Here is a 20,806-nt window from a genome sequence, read left to right on the forward strand (position 1 = left end):
GGCACATGCATATGTCGGGGACACGATTGGGTCAAAAATGGATAGGGACACACTGGTGCATCACACATATCGTACACATACACAACTGTCATTTTGGTGTCAGTATTCATTGCAAAATGAATGCTGGCACCACAATACGATTGCAATCACACTGGTCGACTGTGTCCATGTGTGCACATTGCAAGTGGACCTGAACCTGTCATTTAGTGCTTCCAGTTATGTATGTGAGCCACTACATGTATGTGCGTGTGTGATGCGATTGGCTGGTTGACGTTGAGGGAGCAGGAATGGCTGATGTAGTTGCAATAATATGTGTGCTACTTGCATATGGCTTCGATGTTGTTGGTTATGCTATGTTGTGTGTTGTGTTGCTGTGTGCAACAATCAGTTGAGTATTGTGTGCCAGTCATTGTTGTGATAGGTGTAGTTGTGCTTGTGTGTGCGTCTGTTTGAGTAGATGAGTTTGTAGTTGTGTTGATTGTTGTCGTTGTGTTGTGTGTGGGTGCAGTGTCACTAGTGTGTGTACATTGTGTCAGGGATGTACATCAGTGTGTGTTTTCAGCATGTACATGTTGTGTTGTGGTAGAAGGCAATAGATACAAGTGTATATGTGGTGTGTTGTGCAGTGTGTTATGCAGGGGGACACATATGGCTGAGATACAGTGTGTGATGTGACTTACCTCTCTTAGATAGCCACTGTCAGTGTCCGATTGGGTCTAGCAACAAGCTCCCTCTGTCAGCAATCCACTAGCAGCAAACAACCTGTAGGACTGCAACATCTAAATACAGTCGGTGGGAACCCACCTTCCTGATGGCAAGGAAGAGCACTCTGTTGTGGCAGTGAACAGATCTGCAATACATCCAAATACAGCGAGCAGAACACTGTCGACTTGACTGTGTTGTTGGATCCACTTCTGCGGCAAATTGTGAGTAAGACCACCAAGATCTAAACCAGGGCTTTAGTTTGCTTTCTTTTTCATGACCCCTGAAATCAGAGGTTGCAAGGTCAGTGTTACTAAACGGCAAGTGTTACCAAAAGGCAAATCAGGGGTAGAAGGTGTTACTCCCCAAATGAGGTCCATGGCTCCATATTAAATGTAAACAATCGTCTGAAGAAAAAGAAACAAGTTAGTTGATGGCAAAGAACAGTTCTGCCATTTTAAACCACCATTTGTTGAGTTGTGAAAAGACATTTCTAGCACTGTTAAATGTTATTTTTCAGGTATCGTTTTTGCACTTCCACCTTAATCTCATGCTTAAACACAAAACAGAATACTGGAGTTTCTGCATACCATGGCTCTCTCGACGGCTCGTCCTGTCTCTTTCTCATCATGCCTCTTTCTTTCACCACCCTATACTTTCCGTCTCACTATTTCAGTTCACACATTTTTTTTAAGTTACTATATTCTCTCTCTGTTATTTTTGTCCAAGCTTTCTCTTACCGCCTCTTTCTCTCTTTTCTGCCTTTCTCTTATTTTTTCTGCATGAAAGTGTAATGGAGAAAATGTATGTCCTGGTTCGCAAAATGAGTGCAACCACGGCACACCACCGAAGGTAGTGGCGAAAAGTAAACGCAAGTTCAATAAGTCTTTGAATATGACTTAGACTCATAACCATCTTGGTGGTAATTGTGGGATGCCCTTTGGTCAGACACTGATTTGAGCATGTTAACTGAAAAAATCGCAGACTGTTTTAAAGCAGATTACACAAAATAAATAACAAACCAATTATTGTGTAAATCACACGGTAATCTACTTTATCTTTAATTTAAACCGATTGTTCGTATGTTATACATATTTTACCAACAAGGCCAAATCATCATCAGATCCAATCAGAATACGATTTCAAAGTCATAGAGTGCACCTCAAACATCCTCTTGGAATTTTATTTTCGTAATACTGTCAATGCTCTCCTTAATTTTCATTAATGTCCCAGATAAATTTGATTGGCACATCTTTCATCTTTTCCTGGAATACTTTGTCAAATCTCTCGTTTTGTGCCACAGTCATTACGTTTTTCCAGTCTCCAATGGTGCCTGTTGAGACAAAGAGCAAGTGCAGAAATAGTGAGTTTTTCAGGACTTGTGAGAAGTCTGATGCGAAACATAGATGAGCACTTTGGAACAAGTAACATATCTTCAAGGTTAACACAATACCTCATTGTCATTGACTACACTCAACAGTGACCTTTATATACACCTTTTGATCTTTAGGACAATATGTAGCAAAACATTGAGCACTTGGATTGACGAGTTATAAATCCTGAGTTATGTTGTAGGCGAGTTACTACTTTGGGTGTAGAGTTCATATACATATTCTAAAAACATCAAGCCAGGTGGCAAACGTGCCAGTAGCAGCCTACTACATCCCAGCTTTCTCGTGAATTATATTTATCACAATATGCCTTGTGACGTGTTCCTTAATAAACATTTATGGCCTAAGATAAATGATACTTGACGTGACAGGCGTTCTTCAGCACATAACTGTTTGGTTGCTGGGTAATACCTGGCACTTACTCCATCATTAGCTCTGCGCTTACTACTCATACGTTCATTGTTTCCTAGGGATTATTTTGCATGAAAATGTAGTATAAAACGACTACATGTACAGCAGATGAAAAACTGAATTATCCGCAGCCAACTCAGTGGAAGAGATTCTATCGACCATAGAAGGATGGAAGGATAGAAGTGCCTACTATGATAGAATTCTGCGACCTGCAGACTTTTGGTGGATGCTCTGTCAATGAGGTACCGTTTAGTACAAATCAAGGTTTTCATGTACGTCACTGGAGTGTGAAGCTGTATAACGTCTATTGTGAAATCATTTCCATCAGTGTTGTTGAAGTTATATAAATCAAGTAGAGTTCGGCGAGAGTATCACTATTTTATTAATCGAAATACATCATCAATCGCTTCAATTCCACCTGTGGGCTAAGGCATGATATGTGTAATATCTGATTGTGCTCTTACTGTGTTAGAACAGAAAATAATCAGTTGTTCAGTACCAATTAAGTCAATGTGCTTATTTTTCACATTTTGAGGCACAATAGCGTGCTCTTGGTATTTGTCCTGTTTGCCGTATTTTGTTGTGGTCTTGTATTTCTTTGTCAAAAGAGTAAATAGGTCCCACCCTGATGTCAATCATAAAAACACAAAGGCCAGGGCATACCAAACTTATGATGTTCATGTAGCATATCCAAGTGGTGATTCAAGAATTCAATCAAAGTCCAGGTAAGTAGGTGACACAAGAAAATTTATTGAAGGTGAAAGCAAATGGTCACAGTTCCATTCAGATGACCATGTATGATATAAGTCCAAGACAGCAAAACAGCCGACACGTGTTTCGTCTTCCAGACTTTGTCAAGGCTGTGAAATAGATGAACATAAATACCAGTGTATGAAGTGGAACGTGAACACAGGGTTGACCAACATATAGAGAAAAAAAACTAAAATTCAAGCGACAGGGTAAAAAGCTCAACCACCAGTGCTCCGTGTGACAAAGAATAGTCACAAGCGGGTGAGTATATATAGCCTGAAAATCACTAGAACAAATCACGCTCAGCGGGATGCGCACACAAACTGAAGAATTATATTTGAGGTGAAGTGCACAGTATGAGACGTAATGCATATGCAAAATAAGAGTGGAAGAGTGGGATCCCTGTGTTCACGTTCCACTTCTAACATTGGTATTTATGTTCATTTATTTCACAGCCTATGAAAGAAGAGCTTAGGAAGGAAGTTTGGGAGGACCTGGAAAGGGCAAGTGACCTAAAACACAATGCCACTTTCTGAAAAACTGTGAATAATCATTCTTCTTGGGTTACACTAAACCCACTATTGACACAAACATTACTGTACACTCCTAGGTAAAACACTTATTAACCATCTATAGCAGTGATAATGACATCTGTTCATTAGTTGCCCCTGAAGATATACAGCTGACCCAGGAATAGGTTTGCTCACTTAGTCAGTCAATCCAGGTTAAGGATGTTATTACAACTCTTAACCAGAGCTGTCCTGAGAAAGGCCCAGGCCCGGATGGTGTTCCCATGTTTTTTTTTTTACATCCTACATTAGTTTTTGGAAACTCAGCCTAACAAATGTGCTAAGGGCCTGGTTAACTTATTCAGTCCTGGAAGGAGGAAGTGGTGGTTCCTATTTTTAGGAAACAGAATACACATTGTTGCTACCATCCAATCTCTTTAGTGGACTGTTCATGTAAGATCCTGGGTAGAGTTATTGCCTCCAAATTTGAGGCATGGTTAGAGGAGAAGCAGTTACTTTCTAGGGTGCAATATGGGTTCTGTAAACGCTTGGGCACTATTGATCAGTCCCTAAGCCCACAGCTTATCCTAGGTAATTATCTCAGTGCTGAGGTGGGGTCCGTACATCTTGTATTTATGGATCTCTCTAGTGCATTTGACATGGTAAATCTTCCTATACTGTGGTTCATTATGGAGAAACAGGAGTTTGATAAATCACTGATTAACCTGGTATGTAGGTTGCACTTGGACACAGTGGTGAAAATGCATTATGGGATAAACAGGGAGCTCTCACTCAGCATTAGGTCCAGTATGGGTGTGTATCAAGGCTGTGTGATGGCCCTCTGCTTCTTTCGATATATATATCAATGGCCTAGAGAAATCCTTTTGTCGTGTAGGGAAAGATATGCCCCAGATAAAGAATACCTCAATTCAAGTTCTGCATTGTGCAGATGATGTTGTGCTGATAGCAATAACCGTCTGTGGGCTGCAAGCTCTCTTAGATGGGTTTCATAATTTTTGAATGCATTAAGCGTAAAAACAAATCTTAATAAATCTTTTATTATGATGATGGGGCCTAAACGTTCCAACACAATAAAATTCCAACTAGGGGGCACTGAGATTGTCAAAGTGAAAGATTTGACATATTTAGGGATTGAGTATGATTCAGTGATGAGCTGCCACCTTTTATTTAGATCAGCACACTCGATTACCAGAGATCTATTGATTTATTACTTAATTGTGCAAGAAGACTGGGTCACAAACCACTGAAGGAGCTTATCAAAATTTACAAATCCAAATGTATTGCCTTTTATGGAGATGGGATGTGGGGCTACAAAAACAATGACATTCTTCAGATAGTGGAAAGTAAGTTTTTGCTCAGACTGATGGCTGTACCTGAATTTTTATCCACTTTTGGATGTCATTTGGAGCTTGATGTAAGCTATTTAGAGGACAGAATTAAACTAGGTCCTTTACTCCTCTGGCTACGGATTTGGATGACGCCCGAAGCCAGTCTCAATAGATACTTAATCCCAGGCTGTCTCTGTTTGGATAATGTTGGGGCTTTTTCCTGGTTGAGGTATGTTAAATCAGTCTTAGATACTTTGGGAACTTTAGAGTATCCTGATAGTATTATTAGCAGTACTAAAACTTCGGCTAAATGTCATTTCTATAAATGGTGAGAAAGAAGCTCCCTCTGGATTTTTATTATTCACATACAGCTTAAAACGGTGTACCATTTAAATACTAAGTAGATTAGAAATTCTATTTGACTTTGATACATAACGAGATGTACAGATTTTATCCTATTAAGTTGCGTTTCAATCTTGTTCACTTTCTTGTTGCATACCCCACTCAGGGCATCCCACTCAGGGTACCTGCTTCACCAATCTCCCCAAAACAAAGCAATTAGCAGTTTCTGTTGTTCTATAGTCTGTACTCTTTGCACAGGAAGCACTTTCTGGTCCTGGTACTTTTTGCTGCTAACTGCAGGCATTGTAAGATAGTCCTTGTTTTTCTGCAGAAGTTAGATACACCTCAGATTTGTTATGCAGTGATTAACTTTATTAGAAGTTCTGTAGTCACTAGGAAGAGTTATGGCCCAGCATTATGCACATAAAGAATAGTAATTAAATGGGCGTGCTTTGTGTACAGTCAAGGACAGTTCCTCTTTTAAAGTGTAAATTGTATACTTTTTATTACTCACTCTGTACGTGTTTTTAACTGCTTTTGTTAACAGGCTTATATCTTATTGTATGTTTTATGAATTGTGCTTTTTGGGCTGGATTCCCAAGCACATAAAGTTGATTGATGATGATCACGATCTGTTATTCCCTTTAAGTTCTCCTAGAGGAAATCAGAGTTTTGAAACCATTTATAAAAAAAACAAATAAGGAACTTGAAGACAAATGGTCTGTGTCTTGAGCTGAGTTAATGGTGGTCACCTCAAAACTAGCTTAAATTTGCACAGGTAAAAATATGAAAACATCATAATCTACTATTTTTCTTGAAACATTCTTTATTGAATATTCACATTACAGATACATTCAAAATCAATGCATATGCACATCGTCCTTCACAATAGCCGAGGACTACGTTATAAAGTTGAGCAAGTATTTGAGGTTCTCTGACCATTCGTAATTCTGATCATACATAGCCAAGGACATGAACTGTAGGCAGTTGACATAATAATGTAAAAACAAGTAGTCGTACAATGTATTTATATAGCAACAAAAGTACAACATTGTGACTTGTGAACCAGCCCAGTGAAAGTTTAGATAGTGCTAGGGATAGAGCCATAGTTATAGTGAGTGGAAATAGCGTAGTGGGGAGTTAATTCAGATCATGTTAGTTTTTCTGAAGTCATATCCCCTCATATGTGGGACAGGTATAGTGTAGCGTGTGCAGGGTGTTGCAAGGTGTTGTTCTTTGGGAAAAGGATTCACTCCCTTTTTGTAGAAAATTATCTAGGATTTGAGCTCAGGTTTCAGTCTCAGACCTCCATCTGCTTCTCTTTTCAGTAGTGTATTCTCATAGGTAGCCCATTTTCAAAGCTCCGTGAGCCTGCTCTGAATACTGGGTCCCTCTCGGGATTCCAGGCCTTTGTCAATTAGCGTTTAGCTTGGAGTAATGCTATATCTGCAAAAAGTCCAAACTTCTCCTGCCTTTGGGCAAGAAAGCCAACCCAAGAGGCAAGTCATGGGTGTCAACATTATGATCTACAAAGGCATCAAGGGGCATATTTATACTCCATTTGCGCCGAATTTGCGTCGTTTTTTTCAACGCAAATTCGACGCAAAACTAACTCCATATTTATACTTTGGCGTTAGACGTGTCTAGCGCCAAAGTTCATGGAGTTAGCGTCATTTTTTTGCGTGAACACCTTCCTTGCGTTAATGAGATGCAAGGTAGGCGTTCCCGTCTTAAAAAATGACTCCCAGGCATGTGCGTGGTATTTATACTCCCGGGCAAAAATCACGCCCGGGAGTGGGCGGGGCAAAAAACCCTGCATTTGCGCCTCTTTTTAACGCCTGGGTCAGGGCAGGCGTTAAGGGACCTGTGGGCTCAGAATGAGCCCAGAGGTGCCCTCCCCTGCCCCCAGGGACACCCCCTGCCACCCTTGCCCACCCCAGGAGGACACCCAAGGATGGAGGGACCCATCCCAGGGAAGAAAAGGTAAGTTGTGGTAAGTATTTTTTTTTTTTTTTTGTGGCATAGGGGGGCCTGATTTGTGCCCCCCTACATGCCACTATGCCCAATGACCATGCCTAGGGGACACAAGTCACCTGGGCATGGCCATTGGGCAAGGGGGCATGACTCCTGTCTTTGCTAAGACAGGAGTCATGTTAATGGCGTCTGGGCGCCCAAAAAAAATGGCGCAAATCGGGTTTAGACGATTTTTTTGCCTCAGCCTGACTTGCCCCATTTTGGGACGCCCAAACGCCATTTTTCCCTACGCCGGCGCTGCCTGGTGTACGTCGTTTTTTTTCACGCACACCTGGCAGCGCCGGTTGGCTAACGCCGGCTAACGCCATTCAATAAATACGGCGCCCGCATGGCGCTTCAGAATGGCGTTAGCCGGCGCTAATTTTTTTGGCGCAAAACTGCATTAGCGCAGTTTTGCGTCAAAAAGTATAAATATGGGCCCAAGTTCTTTCACTTATTATTCAGAGATTTGCTTTGTGTTGTTCAGGCCAATTGGATTGGTAAGCAAAGATATTCTTTTGTTGCATACATGTACTAAATCACTTATTTTCTGTTTTCTTTTTATAGACATTCCATGTTTTTTTAATCCTATTGTTAAGTGTGATTTATTGCCCTGGCACATCATTGGAGGTAACCAAGATGAGGTGTGCTGTCTTTCCCATCTAGCTTCCCCATCCCAGTGCTGTTTGTTTCTTCTTAGGTAAGCAGTTCAGTCATGTCTTTTTGGTCCTTTTACTGCCTCTCTTTTTTTACCATTGAGGTCTATATTGCCACCATTCTCTCTTCTAGTGTGATGTCTATGCACTTTCTTTTTTTTCAGAATCTCTTTTATATTTGGTCATTATAATCACTTTACCAGAATATGTGTGGGTTGGTAATTTAATAATAACATATTACATTTAGAGATTTAAAGGAATTCCATGGACTGTTACAGGGTTAGAGTATCTTGTAAAAAATAAAATAGTTTCAATGTTTTAAATTAAATGTTAGCATTGCACTAATGAAATAATCATATTTGCACACTCTTAGACCTGACAGCCTTAGGGTGGTCTTTCCCCAAAGGTTTTGCCTGCTTGCCTCATATTTTGCTGAATCCTTTTTTTAGCCTTGGAACTCTGGACACTTTACCACTGCTGCCCAGTGTTAAAGTGCATGTGCCCTCTCCCCTAAATATGGTTTGATTAGTACATCCATAACTGGCATACTTAATTTACTTATAAGTCCCTGATAAAGTGTGCTACATGTGCCCAGGGCCGGTAAATTAAGTGCTACTAGTACGACTGCAGCACCACTTCTGCCACCCACTTAAGTAGCCCTTAAACATATCTCAGGCCTGCCATTGCAGAGCCTGTATGAGCAGTTAAACTGTCATGTCGACTGGGAATTTAAAAACTCTTGCTAAGCATTAAACTCCCCTTTTCTGACATATGTTACCCCTAAGATAGGCCCTAGGTAGTCCAAATGGTAATTGTAATTACAAGGCAACACACATACATGTTTTACATGTCCTGATAGTGTCCCCGCCCCCCAAATTAGTTTTTCACTACTGTGAGGCCTACCCTTCACATACGTTAACATTGGGGAATCCTTGTTACATTTAATAGCCTGTTTCCTAATTGAGAAGAAGTAGATTTGTCATGTTTAGTACCTATGGAACGGTATAAATCCTTTTTAATGTTAAAGTTAGATTTATTTTTACAGTTTTGAAAATGCCACTTTTAGAAAGTTGGCATTTTCCTGCACTTAGACCAGTGGGCCTGGAGGCTGTTTCCTATACACGTCTGGGGTGGGTTACAGCTGGGCTTCTGCTTTTCCTCTAGACAGCCACACACAAGGGGAGCTTAGGTGTGACTGCTGGGCCATCAAAACCTTGAAGGGGCCATCCTGGGCATGATGGGAGGGAAGAGCTGGCCACAGTCTCACACTAACATCTGATTAGGTAGTGTCCTGTCCCAACCCAAAAGTCTGCTGAATACCACTCTGTAGTCTGGAGCAGGGGCAGGAAGAAAGGACCTCTGTGCACCTAAAATACCCTTCTTTGAAGTCACCCCCAATTCAAAGGCACATATGGGCATAAGTACTGGACCTCCGACCCTACAAAATTAGGACACAACTGGACCTGTGAAGAACTCTACTGGGAGGAAGGACTGCTGTCCTGCTACAAGGACAGCCACTCTGGACTGCTGCTCAAAAACAACTACTTTTCTGCTGTCTGTTACCCTCTGACCTGCTAAGGAATGGCTGGACCTATCTTACTTGAACCCAGAGTGACTCGAAGGGCATGTTGGCTTGCCCCTGGTTCTAAGTCTCTGGGACATCAAAGAGTTCTCATCATCATGCAACAGCACCTGTCCTTTGCTTGCTGCAAGTCTTGCCCTGCCAGGTAGTGCCAATCAAGTCCTGAGCCCTTGGAAGTGCATATAAAGTGCTGAAACTGACAAAATCTGCACATTGACGTAGTTGCGCCGAGTGAAACATGCACACCTCCCTCAATGCCAACTCTTCACCACTTCTGCAAGGATCATGGACACGCACCGCCAACTGCATGGCACATCATCACCAGCTTCCAATGCATCTCTGACTTTGCATGGCTCAGAACTGACAGATCACATACATCCAAAGGATTGACGATGATGCATCACATCCTCTTCTCTCTACATCTTGGCTCTGACTTTGACGCATCCAAGAATCAAGGTACTCTTTCAGCAGGCCAAGGCTGCATTTGACCCATGCTCCATCACAGTTGGCCTGACTTTTCCGATTTGACCTGGTCTAGTGAGACCACATAGCCCCAGTTGGTGCTTTATGCTTCTAAGCACTACAAAACAATTAAGCTTAATCTTTTAGAATTCATATGTCAACTTCTACTTATTGGACTTTTGTTGTTGGGGTCTTGTTTTGTTCATAAAAATATAATATGTTATTCTAACTTGGTGTGGAGTCTTTTTGTGTTGTTTTCACTGTGTTGCTATTTGAAGTGTTGCACAAACACTTTACATATTGCCTCTTAAGCCTGCCTGCTCTGTGCCAAGTTAACAGGGGCGAGCACAGGTTAAATTAGGGCATATATGTAACTTACGGTAACTAGCATTGTGGTTCCTGCTTAGACAGGGTGCATACCTCTGCCAACCAGAAACCCAATTTCTAACACACACAAAACCGTTTCTGAAAACATTTACACCCCTAGGAATAAACAGGAATCTTATCACTATTATGTAATATAATAAATTGTAACATAATCAGATGATTTTTCAAAAACATAGTTCTGAGGAAAGGTGGAACAAGGTGGATATAAAGGTTAATAATATTCCTATAGCTAGTTTTAATGTTTATGCTTCAACTCAATCTATTACTAAATATACTACATTTTGGGAAGTAATTATTGCCAAATTAATGTGATGCTCTGATGGTAACTTGCAGTGATTGTAAAAATATTGTAGATCCATTTTGGGACAGAAATTCGAAATTTTCTTTAATTAGTAATAAAAGTACATTTTGAATTCATACAAAAGATCTCCGAGGTAATTATTTCTCAAGGAGCCCTGAAGAATTCCTACAGAATTTATACCCCAGAGACACAGGGGTATTTATTCTGTAGTTCATATGCTATAAATAAGAGTTGATAATATTTTTATTTGAAATCAGTTGTCTTAAAGTATACTAAATGGAGATTGATGTGAATGTAATATCGGACCACGCACCACTCATAATACTGACTTGGTTTCAGCCAAGAAAGATATTTATTTTTAATCCATTTTCCAAAATGTTTGCAAGGAGCTTACTGCATTTAATATACCAAGAGATATATTTTCCACTTAAACTGGGATTCATCATTGAATTAAGAAGAGATTGTGCAATGAGCTTTCTCTAGGAAATTAAAACATTAGTCGAGACAAAATCTAGCAATGTTCTAGATAACATTAAGAAACTGGTAACTATAAGTTACGCCACAAATTATAAAACTGCATTGGAGAACTTGGTGCACACCGACTTTATTTCAATAGGATTAATATTGGAAGTGCTGATGAATTTGCATCTAGAACAAAGGCAGCGCATTATAGGGTAAAAGGAAGTAACTAAATTACTTGCAGACCTCTTGAAAGCCAATAAATAATGCTTTAAAATAGAAACCTTTCTTTTAAAAGGGATCTATATGCACAAGAACATGTGCCTTACTAGGATAACATTGTTTATTATCTACCCTCAGTTAATGAAAACCCCATCTACAAAACATTGTTTTATCTTCACTACAGGAAGATGTACCCTTACATGAAATTGAAAATGCAATTTGTTTGTAAAAATATAGACCCTCATTATGACACTGGCGGTAAGTTCCAATTACCGCCACGCTGACAGCCGCCAACTTACTGCCGCAGTGGCGGATATCCGTTCACCATATAATGACACACACACACACACACCAATCTGACAGAATTCAGCCACATACACAAATCCACCAGACCAAAGGTCAGTGATAAACTGGCGGTCTCAAACCCACACCATTACGCCAACAGTACAACTCGCATAACAATATGACCCACGAATCACCACAGTAAACCATTGGCGGTAGTTACCTCCGCGCTTACAATGGACACCCACATACAAAAGAACACCACATTGGACAATTCAAACAACACACACCTGGCAACCATACACACACCACAACCACACCACTATAAAACACACACCCACAGTACCCAAAACCCTTTACAAATAGAAATCATTGGCACAAGACTGACACCAAGACCATTGCGACAACTAGACCCACACACCACACACCCATACACCCCTCACGCACTCCATATCACGCACCCCAACATATTACCCAACACACCCTCACCAACACACATCACATAACGCCCATGGCACCACTAAGGCACCCCCGTTTCACTGGGGAGGAGTTACGGGTCATGGTGGAGGTAATTGTGAGGGTAGAGCCACAGCTATGTGGAGCACAGGTGCAGCAGACATCAGTAGCAAGGAAGAGGGAGCTATGGCGGAGAATCGAGAAAAGGGTCAACTCCGTGGGACAGCACCCCAGAACAAGGGACGACATCAGGAAGAGGTGGAAAGACCTACGGGGGAAGATACGTTCCATAGCAGGATGACACCAGCTCGCTATACAGAGGACTGGCGGTGGTTCTTTTCCATGGCAGTGTTTGCCCTGTTCAGCGGTCTTCACCATGGCGGTCTTTGCCCTGTTCAGCGGTTCTTTTCCATGGCGGTCTTTGCCCTGTTCAGCTGTTCTTTTCCATGGCAGTGTTTGCCCTGTTCAGCGGTCTTCACCATGGCGGTCTTCGCCCTGTTCAGCGGTCTTCACCATGCCAGTCTTTTCCATGGCAGTGTTTGCCCTGTTCAGCGGTCTTCACCATGGCGGTCTTTGCCCTGTTCAGCGGTTCTTTTCCATGGCGGTCTTTGCCCTGTTCAGCGGTTCTTTTCCATGGCGGTCTTTGCCCTGTTCAGCGGTCTTCACCATGGCAGTCTTTGCCCTGTTCAGCGGTCTTCACCATGGCGGTCTTTGCCCTGTTCAGCGGTTCTTTTCCATGGCAGTCTTTGGCCTGTTCAGCGGTGCTTTGCCATGGCAGTGTTTGCCCTGTTCAGCGGTCTTCAACATGGCGGTCTTTGCCCTGTTCAGCGGTTCTTTTCCATGGCGGTCTTTGCCCTGTTCAGTGGTTCTTTTCCATGGCGGTCTTTGCCCTGTTCAGCGGTCTTCACCATGGCAGTCTTTGCCCTGTTCAGCAGTCTTCACCATGGCGGTCTTTGCCCTGTTCAGCGGTTCTTTTCCATGGCAGTCTTTGGCCTGTTTAGCGGTGCTTTGCCATGGCGGTTCTGGTACGGATATTGGTGTGTGGCTTGACGAACTCCACACTGGACATTGGTGTGTGGCATGACGAACTCCACACTGGACATTGGTGTGTGGCATGACGAACCCCACACTGGACGTTGGTGTGTGGCTTGACGTTCCATCATTGCCTAGCGGGGCTGTGGGATTCTGGACCCTCCTGGGCTGTGACTCTGGCGGTGGCTGTGGTCTCCTGACCAGTAACGATACTTGGGCCCTCCTGGGCTGTGACTCCGGCGGTGGCGGTGGTCTCCTGACCAGTAACAATACTTGGGCCCTCCTGGGCTGTGACTCTGGAGGTGGTCTCCTGACCAGTAACGATACTTGAGCCCTCCTGACTATGACTCTGGCGGTGGCAGTGGTCTCCTGACCAGTAACAATACTTGGGCCCTCCTGGGCTGTGACTCCGGTGGTGGCGGTGGTCTCCTGACCAGTAACGATACTTGAGCCCTCCTGGGCTATGACTCTGGCGGTGGTCTCCTGACCAGTAATGACACTTGAGCCCTCCTGGGCTGTGACTCCGGCGGTGGCGGTGGTCTCCTGACCAGTAACAACGGTGCTGGCGGTTGTGTCTGGACCGCCGGAAATGATGGCGCACTTCTCCGCCGTGACACTCACAACAGGTTGGGTAGACTTCCTCGGGACCTTCCCCACCTTCTTTGGAGTTACAGATGACTCACCAATCGCCTTGGATCCCAATTCACTTTTTGTCCCACCAGGAGTCTTGACACGGTCCCGTCGTCCACTCTCCAATTTCGGAGCCTTTACAGGGGGTGGGCTGACAGTGCCTTGGCTCCGGGTCCTACTGCCTGCCCTGGTGGACGGGGCACTCCAAAAACCGGGAACACGCACCACTGGTACTGGAGGCTTTTTGGCTGAGGCGCTACGATGGGACTGATGAATTGGAGGGGGGGTGGGGGCAAAAAGGTCAATTTGACATAGGGACAGTTCCTGACGTACACTGCGATGGGTAGCTGGAGGGGGTCTGGGAGTGGAGGAAGAGGAGGTGGTTGTAGGAGGTGTCACTTTAGCTGTTTTGGGTGCAGGTAATGGAGGCTGTCGTGAGGTGGATGGATGTTGGGTGAGTGATTGCCGGCGTTTGTGTACTTTGGGAGGGGGCGTCACAGACACACTGGGAGAGGACACAGGGGACGTGTATATGGCAGTGGAGGTGGTGAGTGCAGGTGAGCGGCTTGTGGTTATGGGTGTCCTGGTGCGAGTCCTAGTGCCTGTAGATGTGGTGCATGCAGGTGTGTGTGTAGACGACACTGGGAGGGAGGAGGGAGAAGAGGAGAAGGGGGACACAGTGGAGACAGTGGATGTTGCTGTGTCTGTATGGGTGTGATGCTTGTGTGAGTGCCTGTGGTGTGTGTGGTGCCTATGTTTGCTTGAGCTACTTGTGTGTGTTGACTTGTGTGCATGCTGGTCTGTAGGTGTGCTTGGGATGGGCTGGGGTACAGGGGATTGGGTCTGGGTGGAGGAAGTTGGAGGGGGGAGGCTGGACACAGGGACAATGGCTGCCATCAGTGCTGAGGCCAGAGATTGCAGGGTTCGCTGAAGGACAGCCTGACCAGAATTAATGCCTTCCAGGAATGCATTACCGTGTTTCAACTCTCGTTCTACACCCTGGATGGCATTCACAATGGTAGACTGCCCAACAGTGAGTGACCTGAGGAGGTCAATGGCCTCCTCACTGAGGGCAGCAGGGTTGACAGGGGCAGGGCCTGAGGTTCCTGGGGCGAAGGTGATGCCCACCCTCCTGGGTGAGCGGGCACGGGGCGAACGCTGAGGGGCTGCTGGGAGGGCGGTGCTGGTAGGGGAGGTGGCGGCTGTACCTGTAGAAGTGGGGCGCACAGATGGTGCCGCCACCACATGGGAGCTCCCATCGGCGGACGAGTCTGTGTCGCTGTTTGGTGATCCTGTGGCTGACGTGAAGCTCCCCTCGCCCTCCGTCCCACTGGTGAAGCCAGAGTCTGTGGTGTGGCCCTCCATGGCCATGTGGGATGCAGCTCCCTCGTGCTCCTGTGCCACTGTACCTCTGCCTGTTGATGCTGATGTTCAGAAGGACAGGGAGAGCAGAAAAAGGGGGGAGACAGAAGAAAGAGAGTTTCAGTGCATGGCATACCGGGACCGTTGGCGGACAAGACAAACGCAGCAGCCCCCTGCATTACGCCGTGCTCCTGCCTTCTGCACATGCAATTTCTGGGATATGGCCTACATAGCAATGGTAGAAATCTGCCCACATGGATGGCAAAGGGGCAACTATACATCAATTTGTTTTTTTTTTGAGCTGGGGTAGAGTGCCACATGGCCTACATAACGGAGGTGCCTTGCCTACCTAACTCGCCCTGGCCTAGGGACACCCACAGCCCACCACCCCCACCCAGACAGCTCCACTGCACGCAAAGTCCATAGGATGAGGTTGTACTCACTCCCTTGTGTCTGCTGTGATGTCCTTAAGTGCCCATCCAACTCTGGGTAGGCCACCGCCAGGATCCGGAACATCAGGGGGGTCATGGTGCGACGGGCACCCCTCCCACGTTGGGAGGCCATCCCCAGCTGAGCCTCCGCCGTCTTCTTGCTGCAGCGGCGAATGTCCTCCAATCTCTTCCGGCAGTGGGTGCCCCGTCTCTGGTGGGCCCCCAGGGTCCGGACTTCCTTGGCGATGGCACGCCAAATGTCCCTCTTCTGGTGGGCGCTGACCTACATGACATGCACAAGGAAAGAGGAACAGTCATTACGTACAGCACCGTCGTTGTAATTGGCCCCCTCCCAACTCTATCCCTGTGGCCCATTCATCCCCATGCATGACTGTTCTATGTACTCTGCCCCCTTCCCTCATCCACCCAGCCCTCTCCACCCAGGCCTAGCCCATACAACGTGCTCCCTGTGTACTAACCTGTTGGTATGGAGGACGTAGAGTAGCGTATACTGGGGGAGGACCCCATCCACAAGTTTCTCCAACTCCTGTGCAGTGAAGGCAGGGGCCCTTTCCCCAGACGCAGCAACCATCGTCGCTTCCAGACCGAGGTCACAGCAGCACTAGCAGTGTAGGTCCTCTCCTGTCGAAGGTCAGGTATCTAGTGATTGAAGAGATAGAAAATGGTGGTGACGTCCGCAGCGGTGACGTCCGTGGCGGTGCGCATCATCACCGCCAGCGCACCTGTTCATTGGCTCCTGGGACCCATAGGGTCCAATGTTAACCAATGCAGCATTGCGCCGCGCTCTACGACCGCCTACCGCAACGGTGTCCAACGCCAGCGCAGTTACCCCACAATTCCATTGTCCCAGTTTAGAGGTCAGGCAGCCGCCATTTCAGGGGACCACATGGCTTCATTTACTACTGCGTCACACATACTGAGGCCTACACTCAAAACCTTTCCCGGATGGGTTAATTGTCTGTTGTAGTCTTGTGTGTGACTGTGGGTACATACCTGGAGGAATGCTGACAGTTTCTTCGCTGTTGTCCTTCTTAGGCACCGTCAGTTGGGACATATTGGAAGATGGCGGAATCCTCCGGTGTACCGACCGCTGGTGGACCTGTTGACAATGGAAGAGCGACATGTCATCGTGACCTACCGGTTTGACCGTGCCACAATCCAGGAACTATGTACCCAGTTGGAGCCAGACCTGATGTCACCGATCCGCCATCCGACTGGAATCCCCCCTGACGTGCAGGTGCTGTCGGTGCTCCATTTCCTTGCAAGTGGGTCTTTTCAGACAACAGTGGCCATGGCATCAGGGATGTCCCAGCCTATGTTTTCCAGCGTGTTGACCAGAGTGTTGTCTGCCCTGCTGAAACACGTAAGGAGATACATCATTTTCCCTGAGGTGGCGGATTTGCCTACAGTGAAAGGTGACTTCTATGCCCTTGGACATATCCCCAGCATCATAGGTGCCATTGATGGGACCCATGTAGCTCTGGTCCCCCCGCAGGAATGAACAGGTGTACAGGAACAGGAAGAGTTATCATTCAATGAATGTCCAGATTGTCTGTTTGGCAGACCGGTACATCTCGCAGGTAAATGCAATGTTCCCTGGCTCAGTGCATGATGCCTACATCCTGCGGAATAGCAGCATCCCTGATATGATGGGTGAACTCTAGAGGCACCGTGTATGGCTATTGGGGGACTCTGGTTACCCCAACCTGTCGTGGCTATTGACCCCAGTGAGGAATCCCAGGACCAGGGCAGAGGAACGGTACAATGAGGCCCATGGGCGGACTAGGAGGGTGATCGAGCGGACCTTCGGCCTCCTGAAGGCCAGGTTCAGGTGCCTCCATATGACAGTAGGTCCCTATTCTACTCACCGAAGAAGGTGTGCGACATCATCATCACCTGCTCCATGCTCCATAACTTGGCATTGCGACGCCAGGTGCCTTTTCTGCAGGAGGATGATCCAGATGACGGTGTTGTTGCAGCGGGTGAGCCTGTGGAGCCTGTGGACAGTGATGAGGAGGAAGCTGATGAAGATGAAAACGACAACAGGGAGTCAGTCATACAGCAATATTTTCAGTGAGACACAGGTGAGTACAATTTCATGTTTCACATAATATTACATTTCACACGTCTACCTCTATCCTGTACCTACATTTCACTCCCTATTTGGTAACTGAGTTGTCCCCTTCCATTTCAGTTTCAGTAATGTGGTAACCTACGTGTCAACAGCTTGCACCATTGAAAGGCTTGTGATGTGTGACATTTTTATGTTGGCCTTCCAATGGGTAACCTTTTTTAACACTGTAATTGACAATACAAAGTTCACAATCATTGACTGACTCCAATATTATTAAGGTTTCAAGGGTGTTTATTGAAGTGCATAAAAATGTAGGGGGGTTGTGAAATGGGGATGGGTGATGGTGGAGGAATGTCCATGGCAGAGTCCAGTCTATTAGTCTCACAGGTACATTGCACATCTGGGCATTGGAAGTGGAGCTGGGGCAGTTCCAATGTGGACAGGGTAACAAAGAGGGACAGTGGGGGGACAATCAGAGTAGTCTTATTTCCTGGCGGGGGTCTTGCCATCTTGCTCTGTCCTGTTCCTGGATCTCAGGGACCGCTTTCGTGGTGGTTCTCCGTCTGCAGGGGGTGGGGTGCTGGTGTGGTGGTCCTGTGGCGGGGCGTCCTGTCCACTAGCGCCGGCGGAGGTGGTGGGCATTTCATCATCGTGGCTAGTGTCAGGGGCCCCTTGGAGTGCCATGGTGTCCCTCAAGGTCTTTTGAATGTCCGTCAGCACCCCTATTATGGTGCCCAGGGTGGAGCCGATGGTCCTGAGCTCCTCCCTGAACCCCAAATACTGTTCCTCCGGCAGACGCAGGGTCTCCTGCAACTTGTCCAGGACCGTTGCCATCGTCTCCTGGGAGTGGTGGTATGCTCCCATGAGGGAGGAGTGGGCCTCGTTGAGAGTTTGTTCCCTTGGCCTGTCCTCCCTCTGTCGCACAGCAGCCCTCCCAGTTCCCCTGTGTTCCTGTGCCTCTGCCCCTGGACCGTGTGCCCACTACCACTGCCCCCAGGTCCCTGTTGTTGTTGTTGGGGTGGTGGGTTAGCCTGGTTGCCCTGTAGTGGTGGACACACCGCTGATTGACCTGTCCTGGGTAGGGAGGTATGGGCCTGCTGGGTGGGTGCTGTGCTGGTGTTACCAGAGGGTGGCAGCTCGGTGTTGGGCTGTGGCTGGGCAAGGGGAACCGACTGTCTTGAGGCCCACGATGGTCCGGGCTGGTCATCAAGATCCAGTAGGGCAGAGCTGCTGTCGTCACTGTGGGCCTCTTCTGGGCGTGGAGTTGTGTTGTCTGGACCCTCTGGTGTGGTGACGTTCCTTCGGGTTCCTGCGGGGGTATAAGTACATGATTATTGCATGTGTGTTTCATGGTGTGCAATGGCTGGGTGTGCGTGAACCCCAGTGCAGGCATTCCTGTGTGGGGGCTTGTGTGCTGATGGTTGGAGGGTGTTCTGGGTCTGTGCAGTGAGCATGCTTTAGTGATGGGTATCCATGCTTAGTTGTGTCATGCAGGTCTTGGGGTTGGGATGGGTGGTTGGTGTTATGGATAGATTAGTGAGGAGTTAGGGTGTTAGGGGAGGGTGTGAGGGTGGGGGTGTGTGATGTCATGCAGGTAGGGTGGGGGATATGATAGTGAAGACTTGACTTACCAGTGTCCGTTTCTCCAACGACTCCTCCGAGGCCCTCAGGATGCAAGATGGACAAGACTTGCTCCTCCCTTGTTGTTAGTTGTGGGGGAGGAGGTGGGGGTCTGCCGCCAGTCCGCTGTACCACGATGTGGTGCCTGGATACCGTGGAACGCACCTTCCCCAGTAGGTCGTTCCACCTCTTCCTGATGTCCTCCCTATTTCTTGGATGCTGTCCCACAGCGTTGACCCTGTCGACTATTCTTTGCCATAGCTCCATCTTCCTGGCTATGGATGTGTACTGTACCTGTGAGCCAAATAGCTGTGGCTCTACCCTGATGATTTCCTCCACCATGACCCTGAGCGCCTCCTCGGAGAAGCGGGGGTATCTTTGGCGTGACATGGGGTGGTGTGTGTGATGTGTGGGGTGGTGTATGTGTTGATGAGTGTGGTGAGTGTAGTGGTATGTGGTGTTTTGTGCGTGGATGTTGTGTGGGTGATGGTGTAGTGTGCCTCTGTGTGATGGTGTTCTCTATTCTGTGCTGTCTCTCGCTGGCCTTCGTGTCTAATTTGTGGTCGTTGGGGTTTGTGGGTGATGTGGGTGTGTGTTTTATATTGTGTTGGGTGTGTGGGAGTGGTGTGTGTATGTGTATCAGGTGTGTGTATTTGGATTTGTCGAATGTGGTGGTGTTTTGGAGCTGTGTGTGTATTTTGAGCACGGCGGTGTGTACCGCCAATGGAATACCGCGGTTGAAAGACCGCCGCGTGGATTCGTGGGTCGTAATAGCATGGGCGTGTTTCTGTTGGCCCGAAGGTGGAGGATTTGTTTCCGCATGTTTATCGCTGACCTTTGGTGTGGCGGTATTGTGTGGGTGTCAGAATTTTGGCGGATTCCAAGATGTGTGTCATAATAGCTGTGGCGGTCTCCCGCCGCGGCGGCGGTGTGTTGGCGGTCTTCTGCACGGCGGTAAGCGGCTTTTACCGCCAATGTTGTAATGACCCCCTATATGTTTTGTGGAAACCCACACTTTGTCACCTGGTTGATATTGCGGTCCCTCACAATGTTTCTTGTCATAATGCCTTTTATATTTTTGTTTGGCTTTTTCTAAATGCTGTTGAATCAGTTTCTGGGTTTGATGTAAATGCTGAATGGTTTCTGACACAGCTGGTGTAAGAGAACTTTCTTGAGGAATTGTGATGGGCAAGGTGTCAGGATGATAACCAAATAAACCAAAAAAGGGTGTAACGCCAATAGAAGTGTGGAATGAGTTATTGTAAGCTAACTCAGCTAACCAGAGCATAGATGTCCAAGAATGAAGTGCCTTTTCAGCGTAGGCACGTAGGTATTGTTTCAAAGTCTGATTTAGTCTCTCTG

The 20,806-nt window shown here is 46.4% G+C and overlaps 1 protein-coding gene across 1 annotated transcript in view; it reads right to left on the bottom strand.

Moving 5' to 3' along the window:
• Window positions 1–1,740: 1,740 nt before the first annotated feature.
• LOC138297361 (amine sulfotransferase-like) overlaps window positions 1,741–20,806 on the bottom strand; it is a 433,718-nt gene continuing 414,652 nt past the window's right edge. The window contains exon 7 of the mRNA XM_069236754.1: window positions 1,741–2,035. Coding sequence (XP_069092855.1) covers window positions 1,914–2,035 — 122 coding nt within the window. The 3' untranslated portion in view covers window positions 1,741–1,913. The remainder of the gene's footprint in view (window positions 2,036–20,806) is intronic.

The sequence above is a fragment of the Pleurodeles waltl genome, chromosome 5 (genome assembly GCF_031143425.1).
Source record: "Pleurodeles waltl isolate 20211129_DDA chromosome 5, aPleWal1.hap1.20221129, whole genome shotgun sequence".
Classification (NCBI taxonomy): Eukaryota; Metazoa; Chordata; class Amphibia; order Caudata; family Salamandridae; genus Pleurodeles; species Pleurodeles waltl.